Below are 19974 nucleotides of genomic sequence, written 5' to 3'. Positions count from 1 at the left end.
ACTAAACTTTTATGAAAAAAATGGAACCATTTCAGGAAAGTCATGGGAGAAGACGCTGTGTTACAGCGGGGAGAGTAATCAATACATTGTGAGGAAAGGTGCCTTCATTTCCAAGAAATGCCAGTTAAGAAGTGAAGAGAGCATTTAAAGGGAAGGGATAATGTAAGAAAATTTTTTTAAAAATTAATTAAGGAAACTTGAATAATTCCTAGACAAAGAGGAAGGTATTAGTGAGAGATGAAAATCAGAGAAAGCTATCTTAAGATGTTGTTATGGACTGAATTGTGTCCCCACAAAAAATATATGTTGAAGCCCCTCTCAATTTTACTGTAGAAGATAGGAGATAGGTCCTTTAGGGAGGTAACTGAAGTTAAATGAAGTCATAAGGGTGGGGTAATAATCTGACAGGGACTGATGGTGTCCTTATAAGAAGAGGAATAGATTCCAGAGATCTCTCTCCCTCTGCTCATAGAGGAAAGGCCGTGTGAGGACACCGCAAGAAGACAGCCATCAGCAAGCCAGGAAGATTGTTCTCACCACAAACCAATTCTTATGGTATTCAATACCTTAACCTTGGACTTCCACCCTCTAGAACTGTGAGAAAATAAATTTCTTCTGTTTAAGTCATTCAGTCGATAGTGTTTCACTATAACAGCCCAACCAGACTAATACAGACCTTCATGTACACTGCAGTATACAGAAGCTAAACAGTGATTGTGAGCCAGAGATTACATCTTGAACAGAAGTGTAATGATGCTTGTGGTACTCACAACTTCACGAATTTTGTCAGAAAGATGTGAAAAAAAGTCAAACAGTTCTGATAGTGGATAATTTCTTTCTGTTTCTGACATAAAGCAGTGTCTGACAGCCTCCCTGATACCCATCGGTATCGCAGTTTTGATTCTGTGGCTCCAGTTCTACATGGCACCAAGGTGCTGTGTACTGTCCATTATTGGGTTTTTGGGAGATGTACCTATTGCCAACAAGTGGGTCAAACCACTGGGGCTCTTCTGAAGTCCTCCCTAAATTTAGACCCAGCTTCAGCTCCAAATCAGAGTTTTCAGAGAGCCCAGGGTGAGGCTCACTTGCCACAGTAGACACGTTGGCTAACGGGTTGCACTGCAGCACCCGCACGGACAAAGACAGCATCATGATGCCACCGTTCTTCTTCTGCAGGGGCGAACCGGTGGACCGTCAGCTTGGCCTCCAGCACAGTCACCTGCCTGTTCACTCTCTTGGCCCCTGTGAGGAAGGTGTTCAGCCCCGGCTTTGAGGTCAGAGTCGTCTCCTCTCTGGGTTCGTGTGAATGGAGGAGCCGCAGCCCTGGTCTGGGTGGTGTCTTGGCCCTGGGTTTCCGGGTTTGGAGGCGTATCTTACCACCTAGACCCCCACCTAGGGCTCAAGGGTTCAGGGGCTGTGTACCGTGGGTTTTGGGGGCAGAAGATATTTAACCTGGCGTTTGAGGAAATTGAGGGAGAAGAGACTCAGGTTCAAGGGCTCCCTGGTTTGAATTTCTCGCTTTAGGTTTGAGGGCCAGGGCAGTCTCTCACCAGAAGCTGTCGGATATCATCAGGAACATTCCGAGTGTTCTTGCACATACCCTGGGCAGCTGAGTTGGAGAAGATGACAGGTGCCTGTGACACTTCTAGGGCTCACCGTGCCACAGCATCCGAGACATGGGACAAGTCCACCATCATGCCCAGGCGGTTCATTTCTGCCACCACCTTCTACAGGGACAGGATGGGGAGAGGGCATCAGGGCTGCATTTACCTTGTGTGCATTTATCTGTAGGGAACAGGCGGGGCTGTACATTCATGTGGGGCAGGGTATGAAACCCGGGTCCTTACCTCGCCAAAGCATGTCAGCCGACTGACATTGCTGGAGAAGGGGTGGATACCCTTTGCTGAGCTCTGCGTCCTGCAGGATGCCCAGGAGGCAGTCTGACTGGTGGCTGTGACTTGGCTACAAGAGCCTAGAAAGAGGTTCTGTCGAACTGTCTACACCTGCAACTACCTGGTGCAAGAGGAGGGACCCAAACTGGGCTGTGCCTGGCAGTAGCAGGGCCCTTCTGGGGATTCAGTCTTCTTCTGCAAACCTCCATTCCCCTCCCCACCCAGGTTCAGGGCCGGATCCCAGGGGTAAACTTGCTTTGGGCCCCAGCGTGATCTTGGGCAGATCCCTGCCTCACTGGGCCCTCACCATCTGCACTGTGTTTACCAGGGCACGTTGCAGGTGTGGGTGAGTGTCACGTAGTGCACACCCAGCGCATAGAAGGTACGCAAGATGGAGAGGCTACTGTCCAGTGAGTGGCCGTCCTCCACACCAATGAGGCAAGCCCACTTCCGGCTATTGTTGAGAGCTGAGGGCAGGTAGGTCAGATGATCATTTTCAGAGGCAGGGGAAGCTTACTGAAGTCCCTAACACCTACCACCACCAGTCTGTTTACCTTTTTTTGTTTGTTTTTTTGGCCGTGCCGCGCAGCATGAGGGCTCTAAGTTCCCCCACAAGGGATCAAACCCGAGCCCCCTGCAGTGGAAGCGTGGAGTCTTAACCTCTGGATTACCAGGGAAGTCCCCCTTCTACCTTTAACTGAGGTCACAAGCTCCAGCTCAGAATAGGAAGCACACATGAGGCGGATGAGGTGAATTTGCTCCAGGGTGAGGCGCACAGCATCCCGTTCGTGGGTCTGGCATGGGACGTAGGCTGACCAGAACTGAGGGAAGGCCAGGGCTTAGTTTGGGCTTTGGAACTCCTTGGGGCTCAGCTGGCACAGCACTCACTGTGCCCAGAAGTCACATGTAATGCGTTGCTTTCTCTGTGGTACTTGGATGCCCGTCAGGCTGGCTCACTGTGACCCCTGTAGCCCCCAGCATCCATGGCATGGCACTTTCTAGGTCACTGTGGTAACTTAGTTCCAATGTGACTAACCTGTGGTCTCTGAGGCCCCCAAAGGGCCCCACATTCCCCAGCAGCCATGGTGGCACCTTGTGTGTCCCTTTGGTACCTGGGCACCTCTGAGACCATCGTTCAGCCTGTCCAAGCTGGTCTGACCATGGCTGAAATTGCGCAGATTAACATCCTGTAGCCCACTGTGGTAAAACTGCCTCAGGACCAGGGGCATCTCGTTGTGGCTGGAGGGAGGTCAAGGCAAATGGGTGGGCTCCTTAGGTCTTGAGATCAGGCAGGACACATTGCCAGGCCTGGGCCAGCCTGGGTTTCCCCACCTCACACTGTCACACAGACTATGGAGCAGCTGCGGCCTGGGCTGAGGGGTTCCCACCAGGGAGGGGATGACAGAGAAGGGGAAGGGCATCTGTAGATGATGGACAGGACATCCAGCGGTGGTGTGAGGGAGCCTCCCCACTAGCTCTGCATGCTCCGGACCTCCTCCTCTGCCCAGGGCCAGGCTAGGCCCCCACCGGCCCCCAGCAGCCCGCACACACTGCAGCCACCCCTCCACAAGCGGGAAGTCCCGCATCAGGGCCCTCGTGCGCTCCCGCGGACTTGGGGTGCTGGAGGTGCCCGGTGTGGTCTGCACGGGTTACCAGCCGCAGCAGCAGACCCAGCAGGAGCAGCAGACACAGCAGAGGCCGCTGACTGAGTGCGCGGGGACCTTCGAGGTCCCCGGGCCGCAAGCTGCGCAGGGCCAGGCAGGCGGGCAGAGGTGGGTCTGAGAGGGGCGGGCGATGGGGTTCTGCCCGTGGACTCAGGCCACCCAGCGGCGCGGCCTCGCGAGGGGGGCGGGGTGAAGGAGGGGATACAGCGTCACAGGACCCTGCGACCCATGTGCGGAGAGCCGCGATCCGCGAAGCCCGGCAGCCACAGGGAGGCACTGCCCTCCCGCCGCCTGCTCAGAGGCAGCTCCCGCGGGCTAACCTGGCCTCTGCTGAGAGCCCACTCGCCTCCCATCGCGGGTTCCCTCCGCCCCCGCCCCTCTTCCCACTCCCACTGCTCCGAGGGGGCGCCCTAGGTTGCTCCCCCCACCTCTAACCTTCCTGTCCAAGCTGGGGCCACCTTCAGCCTGAGGCCTCCCGGGAGCACACCTCGTCCCCATCTGCCTGCAGCCGGCCCCGCCCACCCCGAGGGCTGCGTGCGAGTGTCTCTGTGGCCACAAGTGCTCTGGGCTCCCGGTTTCCCGGTACTGGGCCATGGGGGCTGGTGTGGGGGAAGAGATAGTTTCTGGAAATGGGGGGGGGGTAACGTTGTGAGCTCTGGATTCAGGAAGGGGCCCTCTGCCCCCGACCTTCTCTCTCCACCTACTTGACTCCCCAACCTGCATGACCATTCTCTGGGCACTTCAACCAGCACCTGGGAACTATCAGGACCCCCCCCCCACTTCTGTCACCCAGCCTCAGGAAAGAGCGCCCTCAGGAGTCACTACACCTCCCCAGGGCCTGAATAGAGGGACTTCTGGGATGTGAACTGAACAACCTTCTGGGGAGAGTCAGCGACCCTTTTACTCAACAGAGCAGGAAGTCAGTCAGCAGGCTATTTGAGTGGAAGGAAATGAAGTCGTTTCCATGGCAGCAGAGCCCCCACCGCAGCAACCTTCCTCCCAGAGCTGCTGGCTGACCTTCTGGCCAGGATCCCTTCTACCTCAGCGTGGAAGGCCCGGCCTCGTGGAGAAGTATAGGTTCTGAGGAAGACCTGGCACCTGGGTTCTGCTGCTACACTTGCCTTATCTCGTGGCCCTTTTGGCTCTAGCTTTCCCAGAAACCTCAAGGGCTAAGTGCCTGCGCTTGCTCAGAGGCCGCACGCCATTCCCCATTTCCAGCCTCAGGCCCTCCCCCAGCTGCCTCCTCTAGGGACCCCTTCCCACCAGCGCGCACACACACACACACACACACACACTGGGGATGTGCCTTCTCACAGAAGCTCAACCACTGAGATGCTTTAGGGGCTGTGTCCAAACTCCTTCATCCCCAGCCTCTCAAGTTTTTCCTCTGATCCCTGGCACCCCCTGGAGCTGTTCCACCTTTGGAACCTTTCCCGCATGGCAGGAGTGCCTAGCGCAGGGGTAGTGACCTAAGTCTGAGCACTGGCGACCCTAAAAATCTGTTACACAAAAACATTTTATTGAGCATTAAGGGACCCCACTGGGGACAGAAAGGGCTGGCAATAAGGGAGCATGTGAACCTCGGGGCAGGGTGCGTGCTGCTTGATTCTCCATCCTGTTCTTGTTTCAGGGAGCAGGTCTTCCTGGGTCTCTCTATCCTGCCTCCTGACACCCCAGGCAGGAGGCTCTTTGGGAAGCCACAGATTGCTGCTTTCCGTTTCAAAAATCCCAGCTCCCCCCTGGTTTGTGGTGGTGGCCGCTGACAAAGGCTCAGGGCAGGAGCACATGTGGTAGACTGCTAAGGCTTCTCTGCACCCTGTCTCTGCTCCTGCATCCTCCTTGGCTCGAAGAGTGTAGACTTTTCTTTCTTCAGCTCACAAAGGGGCCCCTGAGGACTGAGCAGAGGAACGGCAGGTTTTCTTCCAGGCCAGCTTTAGCCCTCGGATGTTCAGGGCAGACTCTCAAAACAAACCTCAGTTTCTGAGGCTCCTGGCTTATGGACATTTAGTGTAGAAGGAGGCTCCTGGCTGGGGAAGGCACAGACAAAATGACACAGGTTCTAATCTGTGGCAGTGGGCAGTTGGGGGGGGGCAGGGTCACTGCAGGAAGAGGCATTCGCTGGCTTAGGCAGTTAAACCGTCGCACTCTCTTCAGGATGGCTCACCTGCAAGATTCTGAGGGGTCCGCCTCCTGGCACCAAGCTACAATCGCCGGACTGTGGGTCTGGAGAAACGCAGGTCACAATCCGACCTTTTTGGAGCGTGCTTTCCCTTGGGAGCACGTCTGGCAACTGGCTTCTCTGCTTCCACATTTGCTGGCGTGGCCAAAGGTACATCTCCGTAGACCCGGTAACCACCAACCAGGCAGTATGTCTCCACATGCCGGCCCAACTGCTTTTCTCCACACCCTCGATAGAGGACATGGTAGAGACCAGGTGTAGGAGGAGAAACGGGAGCAACTGCTGCTGCAAAGAAAATCAGAACTGATCAGTCACTTCTGCTGTGCACAGTCTCCTGCCAGAACTTCCCTCTCTAAGGTCTCTCCCAGTTTCTAGCTGAAGACGTTTAATCTACTTAACGTGCAAAACACAGCCTTGGCTCATCACCTGTATGAGTCCCTAGAGAAGGGACACTGGCTGCAAAAGCAATCCCTAGAGCCTAGGGCTGTAGCAGATGAGGAAGTCTCTTCACCGTTTCCAGGGAAAATAGTAGAACCTGAAAGTAATTGCAATCATGATCCTCTCCATCTCTCCCTTCCACAACAGAGAAAACCTTTCTTGCAGTCTGTCACTTCTGAGGCTTTCATGGAAATGTCTTTCAAGTTTTGAAAAAAATAATCCAATATATATTGGTTAAGAACCCAGCCCACCTTGGCAACCCCTCTTGGGTCCAATTTATACTGCCTGTTTCAACCACACTGAACTCTAGCCCTCTGATACTTTTATGTAGATTAGAACAAGGCCAAATCCTGAGGCAGAGTGAGCAGGAGACTCAGAACCGGGTTCTGGGTCCCAGCTCTAGGCTCACATGAACCCAGCCTCCTGGGACACCATCTCCTCAGCCCTCCAGTCTCATTACTACTGCATCAACCCCCCTTCGTTCTTTTGGTCTTCCCATCAATATGGCACCACCCTCTCCCCTAGTACTCAGTAACTCAGGATGGGATGTGTCTGAGGGGACCGATAGAGACGCCTACATGACAGCACAGATGTGCCTGCGTTGGCAGGTGCGGTTCAAGAGTGGCCCTCTTCCTCAAACTGCTCCTTTTACCATTTGCCAACAAAAACGCACTTGTCTTTTGCTAAGAGGCCAATAAGTAAAGGCTCTGAATGGAAGCATCCTCTAGCCCCCATGGGAAGGCTACAATTATAAACATCAGAGACTTCCTGCACACTTGTCCTGGGATGACCTTTCACTTCTCCTCAGCAGTGAGCACTGTGGGTCTCTGAAGGTGTCCCTGGTCCCTGGTATTACTTAGAGCTGGGAAAGTGCTTAGGTGTATGTGGTGGGCAAACCCCACAGGAAAATGTGGCAGCCAGGGCAGGTTGTGTGTACACCATGCCTCTTGTACAGATGGCCGGACTCGGTGTACCTGTTGCACTGCCCTCCCAGGGAACAGAGGACAGGTTTGAGTAAATATAGAAGATATGGTCAGACATTCTCTCTCAGACAACCAAAGAGATTTGTATCTGGTGGAGAACTTTCTCCAAGGAAAGAAGTTCCCTCCAGGGTAGGGAAGTTTCTCTGAGGGCAGCAAGTTTGCATAGTTACCCTGCCAAGGTAACTGTGAGAAGGCCTGTGAGGGCATCACTACCCAGTGAGGTCATATGAGGAAACTGTGTCTTGAGGGGCAGGCTTCAGGAGGAGGGGCAGTCTTGTAGAGGAGAGAAGGGTGGAGGCAGGGGTACTCTGCCGGGCCCCTCACATCTGGGCCCTCCCACCCATGCCCTAGTCTAGTAGACAGCCCACGTCGGGAATGCCGGTGGGCTGGCCCAGCCCCAGGGGCCCCAGGAGGGCAAGAGAGACCCACCTTCTGAGATTTGCTTGAGACGCAAGATTAACGTAAGAGACAGCTTGCTTGTATGGCACTGACCCTAAGAGGCAGAGCTTTGCGTGGACTGGCGAATCAGGGAAGGCTCCATGGCAGTGGGCCCGAAGGACATGTGAGATTTGGACCCACGGGGAAGAGACGGAAGATATTCCAGTTTGGAAGAATAAAAGCAAAGACACACTTCTCGACCTTGTCCGGCCCCAAATATTAATTCATAGCACCCTCACATTTTTACAACTGAGGACTTAAAAAAACCAAGAGGTTAAGGGGCCTACCCAGTGTTACACGGGTATTGGAGAGGTGTTCTGCTCAACGGTTATGTTCATGTCGGGGCTCCCGATGTACAGTTGATAGGAATGTGATGACAAGCTCATGCCATTTCAAACATTTCCAAGTGACAATGACAGAGCTGTTAAAGGTGCAAAACTTGGTTGCTGAATGACCACACAGAGAGGGAACGGTGGGCCCATTTTAACATGAAATGGAAAACAAATTCATGAAAAAAGCGACATAGTACAGGATGACAACGTCATCATTCCACTGCCCTCTCCCCTAGACGTAAAAATCATTGGAATCCTCTCTCCCTGCACCATGAAAGGATGAGATGAACGCTCAGCTCAGCCCCCTTTGAAAAACATGGTCAACAGTGCGAAGAGGTGTTACTGAGACGATTTGGTCCGACTCAGAGAAGGAAAGAGACAACTCTGCCCTTAGCCTGATCAGACCCACAGGAAGGAACCACCTTTGGGGCAGCCTTTCATAGGGTGGCAATGAGAGAGAACCTTCTTTAGGAGGGGACTCCCTGTTGCCGACCATGAAAAAGCAAAGATGGGACACTCGTTCACTGGGGTTGTTGCAGAGGGGATGTGACCAGAGGTTGGACCACCCTGCTTTAGAATCAAAGCACCTTGTATTCCTGAGCTGCTTGAATGCTGCAATCGCTGGGTTTTGGTTCTGGAGCAACCCAGGTCTTTGTCCGACTTTTCCGGATTGTGCTTTCTCTTGGGACAACGTCTGGAGACTGGCGTCTCTGCTTCCACCTTTGCTGGCTTGGCCAAAGGAACATCCCCGTAGGCCCCGTAGCCACCAACTAGGCAGTATGTCTCCCCATGCCGGCCCAACTGCGTTTTTCCACACCCTCGGTAGAGGACATGGTAGTGACCAGGTGTAGGAGGAGAAACGGGAGCAACTGCTGCTGCAAAGAAAATCACAACTGATCAGTCACTTCTGCTGTGCACAGTCTCCTGCCAGAATGGACCTCTGCCATTTTTCTCTGTTTCTAGCTGAAGACGTTTAATCTACTTAACGTGCAAAACACAGCCTTGGCTCATCACCTGTATGAGTCCCTACAGAAGGGACACTGGCTGCAAAAGCAATCCCTAGAGCCTAGGGCTGTAGCAGATGAGGAGGTCTCTTCACCGTTTCCAGGGAAAATAGTAGAACCTGAAAGTAATTGCAATCATGATCCTCTCCATCTCTCCCTTCCACAACAGAGAAAACCTTTCTTGCAGTCTGTCACTTCTGAGGCTTTCATGGAAATGGCTTTCAAGTTTTGAAAAAAATAATCCAATATATATTGGTTAAGAACCCAGCCCACCTTGGCAACCCCTCTTGGGTTCAATTTATACTGCCTGTTTCAACCACACTGAACTCTAGCCCTCTGATACTTTTATGTAGATTAGAACAAGGCCAAATCCTGAGGCAGAGTGAGCAGGAGACTCAGAACCGGGTTCTGGGTCCCAGCTCTAGGCTCACATGAACCCAGCCTCCTGGGACACCATCTCCTCAGCCCTCCAGTCTCATTAGTACTGCATCAACCCCCCTTCGTTCTTTTGGTCTTCCCATCAATATGGCACCACCCTCTCCCCTAGTACTCAGCAACTCAGGATGGGATGTGTCTGAGGGGACCGATAGAGACGCCTACATGACAGCACAGATGTGCCTGCGTTGGCAGGTGCGGTTCAAGAGTGGCCCTCTTCCTCAAACTGCTCCTTTTACCATTTGCCAACAAAAACGCACTTGTCTTTTGCTAAGAGGCCAATAAGTAAAGGCTCTGAATGGAAGCATCCTCTAGCCCCCATGGGAAGGCTACAATTATAAAAATCAGAGACTTCCTGCACACTTGTCCTGGGATGACCTTTCACTTCTCCTCAGCAGTGAGCACTGTGGGTCTCTGAAGGTGTCCCTGGTCCCTGGTATTACTTAGAGCTGGGAAAGTGCTTAGGTGTATGTGGTGGGCAAACCCCACAGGAAAATGTGGCAGCCAGGGCAGGTTGTGTGTACACCATGCCTCTTGTACAGATGGCCGGACTCGGTGTACCTGTTGCACTGCCCTCCCAGGGAACAGAGGACAGGTTTGAGTAAATATAGAAGATATGGTCAGACATTCTCTCTCAGACAACCAAAGAGATTTGTATCTGGTGGAGAACTTTCTCCAAGGAACGAAGTTCCCTCCAGGGTAGGGAAGTTTCTCTGAGGGCAGCAAGTTTGCATAGTTACCCTGCCAAGGTAACTGTGAGAAGGCCTGTGAGGGCATCACTACCCAGTGAGGTCATATGAGGAAACTGTGTCTTGAGGGGCAGGCTTCAGGAGGAGGGGCAGTCTTGTAGAGGAGAGAAGGGTGGAGGCAGGGGTACTCTGCCGGGCCCCTCACATCTGGGCCCTCCCACCCATGCCCTAGTCTAGTAGACAGCCCACGTCGGGAATGCCGGTGGGCTGGCCCAGCCCCAGGGGCCCCAGGAGGGCAAGAGAGACCCACCTTCTGAGATTTGCTTGAGACGCAAGATTAACGTAAGAGACAGCTTGCTTGTATGGCACTGACCCTAAGAGGCAGAGCTTTGCGTGGACTGGCGAATCAGGGAAGGCTCCATGGCAGTGGGCCCGAAGGACATGTGAGATTTGGACCCACGGGGAAGAGACGGAAGATATTCCAGTTTGGAAGAATAAAAGCAAAGACACACTTCTCGACCTTGTCCGGCCCCAAATATTAATTCATAGCACCCTCACATTTTTACAACTGAGGACTTAAAAAAACCAAGAGGTTAAAGGGCCTACCCAGTGTTACACGGGTATTGGAGAGGTGTTCTGCTCAACGGTTATGTTCATGTCGGGGCTCCCGATATACAGTTGATAGGAATGTGATGACAAGCTCATGCCATTTCAAACATTTCCAAGTGACAATGACAGAGCTGTTAAAGGTGCAAAACTTGGTTGCTGAATGACCACACAGAGAGGGAACGGTGGGCCCATTTTAACATGAAATGGAAAACAAATTCATGAAAAAAGCGACATAGTACAGGATGACAACGTCATCATTCCACTGCCCTCTCCCCTAGACGTAAAAATCATTAGAATCCTCTCTCCCTGCACCATGAAAGGATGAGATGAACGCTCAGCTCAGCCCCCTTTGAAAAACATGGTCAACAGTGCGAAGAGGTGTTACTGAGACGATTTGGTCCGACTCAGAGAAGGAAAGAGACAACTCTGCCCTTAGCCTGATCAGACCCACAGGAAGGAACCACCTTTGGGGCAGCCTTTCATAGGGTGGCAATGAGAGAGAACCTTCTTTAGGAGGGGACTCCCTGTTGCCGACCATGAAAAAGCAAAGATGGGACACTCGTTCACTGGGGTTGTTGCAGAGGGGATGTGACCAGAGGTTGGGCCACCCTGCTTTAGAATCAAAGCACCTTGTATTCCTGAGCTGCTTGAATGCTGCAATCGCTGGGTTTTGGTTCTGGAGCAGCCCAGGTCTTTGTCCGACTTTTCCGGATTGTGCTTTCTCTTGGGACAACGTCTGGAGACTGGCGTCTCTGCTTCCACCTTTGCTGGCTTGGCCAAAGGAACATCCCCGTAGGCCCCGTAGCCACCAACTAGGCAGTATGTCTCCCCATGCCGGCCCAACTGCGTTTTTCCACACCCTCGGTAGAGGACATGGTAGTGACCAGGTGTAGGAGGAGAAACGGGAGCAACTGCTGCTGCAAAGAAAATCACAACTGATCAGTCACTTCTGCTGTGCACAGTCTCCTGCCAGAATGGACCTCTGCCATTTTTCTCTGTTTCTAGCTGAAGACGTTTAATCTACTTAACGTGCAAAACACAGCCTTGGCTCATCACCTGTATGAGTCCCTAGAGAAGGGACACTGGCTGCAAAAGCAATCTCTAGAGCCTAGGGCTGTAGCAGATGAGGAGGTCTCTTCACCGTTTCCAGGGAAAATAGTAGAACCCGAAAGTAATTGCAATCATGATCCTCTCCATCTCTCCCTTCCACAACAGAGAAAACCTTTCTTGCAGTCTGTCACTTCTGAGGCTTTCATGGAAATGTCTTTCAAGTTTTGAAAAAAATAATCCAATATATATTGGTTAAGAACCCAGCCCACCTTGGCAACCCCTCTTGGGTTCAATTTATACTGCCTGTTTCAACCACACTGAACTCTAGCCCTCTGATACTTTTATGTAGATTAGAACAAGGCCAAATCCTGAGGCAGAGTGAGCAGGAGACTCAGAACCGGGTTCTGGGTCCCAGCTCTAGGCTCACATGAACCCAGCCTCCTGGGACACCATCTCCTCAGCCCTCCAGTCTCATCAGTACTGCATCAACCCCTCTTCGTTCTTTTGGTCTTCCCATCAATATGGCACCACCCTCTCCCCTAGTACTCAGCAACTCAGGATGGGATGTGTCTGAGGGGACCGATAGAGACGCCTACATGACAGCACAGATGTGCCTGCGTTGGCAGGTGCGGTTCAAGAGTGGCCCTCTTCCTCAAACTGCTCCTTTTACCATTTGCCAACAAAAACGCACTTGTCTTTTGCTAAGAGGCCAATAAGTAAAGGCTCTGAATGGAAGCATCCTCTAGCCCCCATGGGAAGGCTACAATTATAAACATCAGAGACTTCCTGCACACTTGTCCTGGGATGACCTTTCACTTCTCCTCAGCAGTGAGCACTGTGGGTCTCTGAAGGTGTCCCTGGTCCCTGGTATTACTTAGAGCTGGGAAAGTGCTTAGGTGTATGTGGTGGGCAAACCCCACAGGAAAATGTGGCAGCCAGGGCAGGTTGTGTGTACACCATGCCTCTTGTACAGATGGCCGGACTCGGTGTACCTGTTGCACTGCCCTCCCAGGGAACAGAGGACAGGTTTGAGTAAATATAGAAGATATGGTCAGACATTCTCTCTCAGACAACCAAAGAGATTTGTATCTGGTGGAGAACTTTCTCCAAGGAACGAAGTTCCCTCCAGGGTAGGGAAGTTTCTCTGAGGGCAGCAAGTTTGCATAGTTACCCTGCCAAGGTAACTGTGAGAAGGCCTGTGAGGGCATCACTACCCAGTGAGGTCATATGAGGAAACTGTGTCTTGAGGGGCAGGCTTCAGGAGGAGGGGCAGTCTTGTAGAGGAGAGAAGGGTGGAGGCAGGGGTACTCTGCCGGGCCCCTCACATCTGGGCCCTCCCACCCATGCCCTAGTCTAGTAGACAGCCCACGTCGGGAATGCCGGTGGGCTGGCCCAGCCCCAGGGGCCCCAGGAGGGCAAGAGAGACCCACCTTCTGAGATTTGCTTGAGACGCAAGATTAACGTAAGAGACAGCTTGCTTGTATGGCACTGACCCTAAGAGGCAGAGCTTTGCGTGGACTGGCGAATCAGGGAAGGCTCCATGGCAGTGGGCCCGAAGGACATGTGAGATTTGGACCCACGGGGAAGAGACGGAAGATATTCCAGTTTGGAAGAATAAAAGCAAAGACACACTTCTCGACCTTGTCCGGCCCCAAATATTAATTCATAGCACCCTCACATTTTTACAACTGAGGACTTAAAAAAACCAAGAGGTTAAGGGGCCTACCCAGTGTTACACGGGTATTGGAGAGGTGTTCTGCTCAATGGTTATGTTCATGTCGGGGCTCCCGATATACAGTTGATAGGAATGTGATGACAAGCTCATGCCATTTCAAACATTTCCAAGTGACAATGACAGAGCTGTTAAAGGTGCAAAACTTGGTTGCTGAATGACCACACAGAGAGGGAACGGTGGGCCCATTTTAACATGAAATGGAAAACAAATTCATGAAAAAAGCGACATAGTACAGGATGACAACGTCATCATTCCACTGCCCTCTCCCCTAGACGTAAAAATCATTAGAATCCTCTCTCCCTGCACCATGAAAGGATGAGATGAACGCTCAGCTCAGCCCCCTTTGAAAAACATGGTCAACAGTGCGAAGAGGTGTTACTGAGACGATTTGGTCCGACTCAGAGAAGGAAAGAGACAACTCTGCCCTTAGCCTGATCAGACCCACAGGAAGGAACCACCTTTGGGGCAGCCTTTCATAGGGTGGCAATGAGAGAGAACCTTCTTTAGGAGGGGACTCCCTGTTGCCGACCATGAAAAAGCAAAGATGGGACACTCGTTCACTGGGGTTGTTGCAGAGGGGATGTGACCAGAGGTTGGGCCACCCTGCTTTAGAATCAAAGCACCTTGTATTCCTGAGCTGCTTGAATGCTGCAATCGCTGGGTTTTGGTTCTGGAGCAGCCCAGGTCTTTGTCCGACTTTTCCGGATTGTGCTTTCTCTTGGGACAACGTCTGGAGACTGGCGTCTCTGCTTCCACCTTTGCTGGCTTGGCCAAAGGAACATCCCCGTAGGCCCCGTAGCCACCAACTAGGCAGTATGTCTCCCCATGCCGGCCCAACTGCGTTTTTCCACACCCTCGGTAGAGGACATGGTAGTGACCAGGTGTAGGAGGAGAAACGGGAGCAACTGCTGCTGCAAAGAAAATCACAACTGATCAGTCACTTCTGCTGTGCACAGTCTCCTGCCAGAATGGACCTCTGCCATTTTTCTCTGTTTCTAGCTGAAGACGTTTAATCTACTTAACGTGCAAAACACAGCCTTGGCTCATCACCTGTATGAGTCCCTAGAGAAGGGACACTGGCTGCAAAAGCAATCTCTAGAGCCTAGGGCTGTAGCAGATGAGGAGGTCTCTTCACCGTTTCCAGGGAAAATAGTAGAACCCGAAAGTAATTGCAATCATGATCCTCTCCATCTCTCCCTTCCACAACAGAGAAAACCTTTCTTGCAGTCTGTCACTTCTGAGGCTTTCATGGAAATGTCTTTCAAGTTTTGAAAAAAATAATCCAATATATATTGGTTAAGAACCCAGCCCACCTTGGCAACCCCTCTTGGGTTCAATTTATACTGCCTGTTTCAACCACACTGAACTCTAGCCCTCTGATACTTTTATGTAGATTAGAACAAGGCCAAATCCTGAGGCAGAGTGAGCAGGAGACTCAGAACCGGGTTCTGGGTCCCAGCTCTAGGCTCACATGAACCCAGCCTCCTGGGACACCATCTCCTCAGCCCTCCAGTCTCATCAGTACTGCATCAACCCCTCTTCGTTCTTTTGGTCTTCCCATCAATATGGCACCACCCTCTCCCCTAGTACTCAGCAACTCAGGATGGGATGTGTCTGAGGGGACCGATAGAGACGCCTACATGACAGCACAGATGTGCCTGCGTTGGCAGGTGCGGTTCAAGAGTGGCCCTCTTCCTCAAACTGCTCCTTTTACCATTTGCCAACAAAAACGCACTTGTCTTTTGCTAAGAGGCCAATAAGTAAAGGCTCTGAATGGAAGCATCCTCTAGCCCCCATGGGAAGGCTACAATTATAAACATCAGAGACTTCCTGCACACTTGTCCTGGGATGACCTTTCACTTCTCCTCAGCAGTGAGCACTGTGGGTCTCTGAAGGTGTCCCTGGTCCCTGGTATTACTTAGAGCTGGGAAAGTGCTTAGGTGTATGTGGTGGGCAAACCCCACAGGAAAATGTGGCAGCCAGGGCAGGTTGTGTGTACACCATGCCTCTTGTACAGATGGCCGGACTCGGTGTACCTGTTGCACTGCCCTCCCAGGGAACAGAGGACAGGTTTGAGTAAATATAGAAGATATGGTCAGACATTCTCTCTCAGACAACCAAAGAGATTTGTATCTGGTGGAGAACTTTCTCCAAGGAACGAAGTTCCCTCCAGGGTAGGGAAGTTTCTCTGAGGGCAGCAAGTTTGCATAGTTACCCTGCCAAGGTAACTGTGAGAAGGCCTGTGAGGGCATCACTACCCAGTGAGGTCATATGAGGAAACTGTGTCTTGAGGGGCAGGCTTCAGGAGGAGGGGCAGTCTTGTAGAGGAGAGAAGGGTGGAGGCAGGGGTACTCTGCCGGGCCCCTCACATCTGGGCCCTCCCACCCATGCCCTAGTCTAGTAGACAGCCCACGTCGGGAATGCCGGTGGGCTGGCCCAGCCCCAGGGGCCCCAGGAGGGCAAGAGAGACCCACCTTCTGAGATTTGCTTGAGACGCAAGATTAACGTAAGAGACAGCTTGCTTGTATGGCACTGACCCTAAGAGGCAGAGCTTTGCGTGGACTGGCGAATCAGGGAAGGCTCCATGGCAGTGGGCCCGAAGGACATGTGAGATTTGGACCCACGGGGAAGAGACGGAAGATATTCCAGTTTGGAAGAATAAAAGCAAAGACACACTTCTCGACCTTGTCCGGCCCCAAATATTAATTCATAGCACCCTCACATTTTTACAACTGAGGACTTAAAAAAACCAAGAGGTTAAGGGGCCTACCCAGTGTTACACGGGTATTGGAGAGGTGTTCTGCTCAATGGTTATGTTCATGTCGGGGCTCCCGATATACAGTTGATAGGAATGTGATGACAAGCTCATGCCATTTCAAACATTTCCAAGTGACAATGACAGAGCTGTTAAAGGTGCAAAACTTGGTTGCTGAATGACCACACAGAGAGGGAACGGTGGGCCCATTTTAACATGAAATGGAAAACAAATTCATGAAAAAAGCGACATAGTACAGGATGACAACGTCATCATTCCACTGCCCTCTCCCCTAGACGTAAAAATCATTAGAATCCTCTCTCCCTGCACCATGAAAGGATGAGATGAACGCTCAGCTCAGCCCCCTTTGAAAAACATGGTCAACAGTGCGAAGAGGTGTTACTGAGACGATTTGGTCCGACTCAGAGAAGGAAAGAGACAACTCTGCCCTTAGCCTGATCAGACCCACAGGAAGGAACCACCTTTGGGGCAGCCTTTCATAGGGTGGCAATGAGAGAGAACCTTCTTTAGGAGGGGACTCCCTGTTGCCGACCATGAAAAAGCAAAGATGGGACACTCGTTCACTGGGGTTGTTGCAGAGGGGATGTGACCAGAGGTTGGGCCACCCTGCTTTAGAATCAAAGCACCTTGTATTCCTGAGCTGCTTGAATGCTGCAATCGCTGGGTTTTGGTTCTGGAGCAACCCAGGTCTTTGTCCGACTTTTCCGGATTGTGCTTTCTCTTGGGACAACGTCTGGAGACTGGCGTCTCTGCTTCCACCTTTGCTGGCTTGGCCAAAGGAACATCCCCGTAGGCCCCGTAGCCACCAACTAGGCAGTATGTCTCCCCATGCCGGCCCAACTGCGTTTTTCCACACCCTCGGTAGAGGACATGGTAGTGACCAGGTGTAGGAGGAGAAACGGGAGCAACTGCTGCTGCAAAGAAAATCACAACTGATCAGTCACTTCTGCTGTGCACAGTCTCCTGCCAGAATGGACCTCTGCCATTTTTCTCTGTTTCTAGCTGAAGACGTTTAATCTACTTAACGTGCAAAACACAGCCTTGGCTCATCACCTGTATGAGTCCCTAGAGAAGGGACACTGGCTGCAAAAGCAATCCCTAGAGCCTAGGGCTGTAGCAGATGAAGAGGTCTCTTCACCGTTTCCAGGGAAAATAGTAGAACCTGAAAGTAATTGCAATCATGATCCTCTCCATCTCTCCCTTCCACAACAGAGAAAACCTTTCTTGCAGTCTGTCACTTCTGAGGCTTTCATGGAAATGGCTTTCAAGTTTTGAAAAAAATAATCCAATATATATTGGTTAAGAACCCAGCCCACCTTGGCAACCCCTCTTGGGTTCAATTTATACTGCCTGTTTCAACCACACTGAACTCTAGCCCTCTGATACTTTTATGTAGATTAGAACAAGGCCAAATCCTGAGGCAGAGTGAGCAGGAGACTCAGAACCGGGTTCTGGGTCCCAGCTCTAGGCTCACATGAACCCAGCCTCCTGGGACACCATCTCCTCAGCCCTCCAGTCTCATTAGTACTGCATCAACCCCCCTTCGTTCTTTTGGTCTTCCCATCAATATGGCACCACCCTCTCCCCTAGTACTCAGCAACTCAGGATGGGATGTGTCTGAGGGGACCGATAGAGACGCCTACATGACAGCACAGATGTGCCTGCGTTGGCAGGTGCGGTTCAAGAGTGGCCCTCTTCCTCAAACTGCTCCTTTTACCATTTGCCAACAAAAACGCACTTGTCTTTTGCTAAGAGGCCAATAAGTAAAGGCTCTGAATGGAAGCATCCTCTAGCCCCCATGGGAAGGCTACAATTATAAAAATCAGAGACTTCCTGCACACTTGTCCTGGGATGACCTTTCACTTCTCCTCAGCAGTGAGCACTGTGGGTCTCTGAAGGTGTCCCTGGTCCCTGGTATTACTTAGAGCTGGGAAAGTGCTTAGGTGTATGTGGTGGGCAAACCCCACAGGAAAATGTGGCAGCCAGGGCAGGTTGTGTGTACACCATGCCTCTTGTACAGATGGCCGGACTCGGTGTACCTGTTGCACTGCCCTCCCAGGGAACAGAGGACAGGTTTGAGTAAATATAGAAGATATGGTCAGACATTCTCTCTCAGACAACCAAAGAGATTTGTATCTGGTGGAGAACTTTCTCCAAGGAACGAAGTTCCCTCCAGGGTAGGGAAGTTTCTCTGAGGGCAGCAAGTTTGCATAGTTACCCTGCCAAGGTAACTGTGAGAAGGCCTGTGAGGGCATCACTACCCAGTGAGGTCATATGAGGAAACTGTGTCTTGAGGGGCAGGCTTCAGGAGGAGGGGCAGTCTTGTAGAGGAGAGAAGGGTGGAGGCAGGGGTACTCTGCCGGGCCCCTCACATCTGGGCCCTCCCACCCATGCCCTAGTCTAGTAGACAGCCCACGTCGGGAATGCCGGTGGGCTGGCCCAGCCCCAGGGGCCCCAGGAGGGCAAGAGAGACCCACCTTCTGAGATTTGCTTGAGACGCAAGATTAACGTAAGAGACAGCTTGCTTGTATGGCACTGACCCTAAGAGGCAGAGCTTTGCGTGGACTGGCGAATCAGGGAAGGCTCCATGGCAGTGGGCCCGAAGGACATGTGAGATTTGGACCCACGGGGAAGAGACGGAAGATATTCCAGTTTGGAAGAATAAAAGCAAAGACACACTTCTCGACCTTGTCCGGCCCCAAATATTAATTCATAGCACCCTCACATTTTTACAACTGAGGACTTAAAAAAACCAAGAGGTTAAGGGGCCTACCCAGTGTTACACGGGTATTGGAGAGGTGTTCTGCTCAACGGTTATGTTCATGTCGGGGCTCCCGATATACAGTTGATAGGAATGTGATGACAAGCTCATGCCATTTCAAACATTTCCAAGTGACAATGACAGAGCTGTTAAAGGTGCAAAACTTGGTTGCTGAATGACCACACAGAGAGGGAACGGTGGGCCCATTTTAACATGAAATGGAAAACAAATTCATGAAAAAAGCGACATAGTACAGGATGACAACGTCATCATTCCACTGCCCTCTCCCCTAGACGTAAAAATCATTAGAATCCTCTCTCCCTGCACCATGAAAGGATGAGATGAACGCTCAGCTCAGCCCCCTTTGAAAAACATGGTCAACAGTGCAAAGAGGTGTTACTGAGACGATTTGGTCCGACTCAGAGAAGGAAAGAGACAACTCTGCCCTTAGCCTGATCAGACCCACAGGAAGGAACCACCTTTGGGGCAGCCTTTCATAGGGTGGCAATGAGAGAGAACCTTCTTTAGGAGGGGACTCCCTGTTGCCGACCATGAAAAAGCAAAGATGGGACACTCGTTCACTGGGGTTGTTGCAGAGGGGATGTGACCAGAGGTTGGACCACCCTGCTTTAGAATCAAAGCACCTTGTATTCCTGAGCTGCTTGAATGCTGCAATCGCTGGGTTTTGGTTCTGGAGCAACCCAGGTCTTTGTCCGACTTTTCCGGATTGTGCTTTCTCTTGGGACAACGTCTGGAGACTGGCGTCTCTGCTTCCACCTTTGCTGGCTTGGCCAAAGGAACATCCCCGTAGGCCCCGTAGCCACCAACTAGGCAGTATGTCTCCCCATGCCGGCCCAACTGCGTTTTTCCACACCCTCGGTAGAGGACATGGTAGTGACCAGGTGTAGGAGGAGAAACGGGAGCAACTGCTGCTGCAAAGAAAATCACAACTGATCAGTCACTTCTGCTGTGCACAGTCTCCTGCCAGA

The 19974-nt window shown here is 51.9% G+C and overlaps 1 protein-coding gene across 1 annotated transcript; it reads right to left on the bottom strand.

The window, feature by feature from the left end:
- Window positions 1-917: 917 nt before the first annotated feature.
- On the bottom strand, window positions 918-3909 carry LOC309835243 (dipeptidase 2-like; the record flags this gene model as incomplete). Its single annotated transcript, XM_082674659.1, is given in 11 exon segments — window positions 918-973; window positions 1086-1170; window positions 1551-1652; window positions 1656-1727; window positions 1848-1917; window positions 2218-2359; window positions 2584-2713; window positions 3005-3131; window positions 3453-3536; window positions 3538-3670; window positions 3783-3909. Coding segments are annotated over 11 exon segments (1128 nt in total).
- Between the last annotated feature and the right edge of the window lie 16065 nt (window positions 3910-19974).

This window comes from Grampus griseus (assembly GCF_964374135.1).
Source record: "Grampus griseus genome assembly, chromosome: 17".
Lineage (NCBI taxonomy): Eukaryota > Metazoa > Chordata > Mammalia > Artiodactyla > Delphinidae > Grampus > Grampus griseus.
Note: the sequence above shows the minus strand (reverse complement) of the source record. Positions and strands in the feature narration are given on the sequence as shown.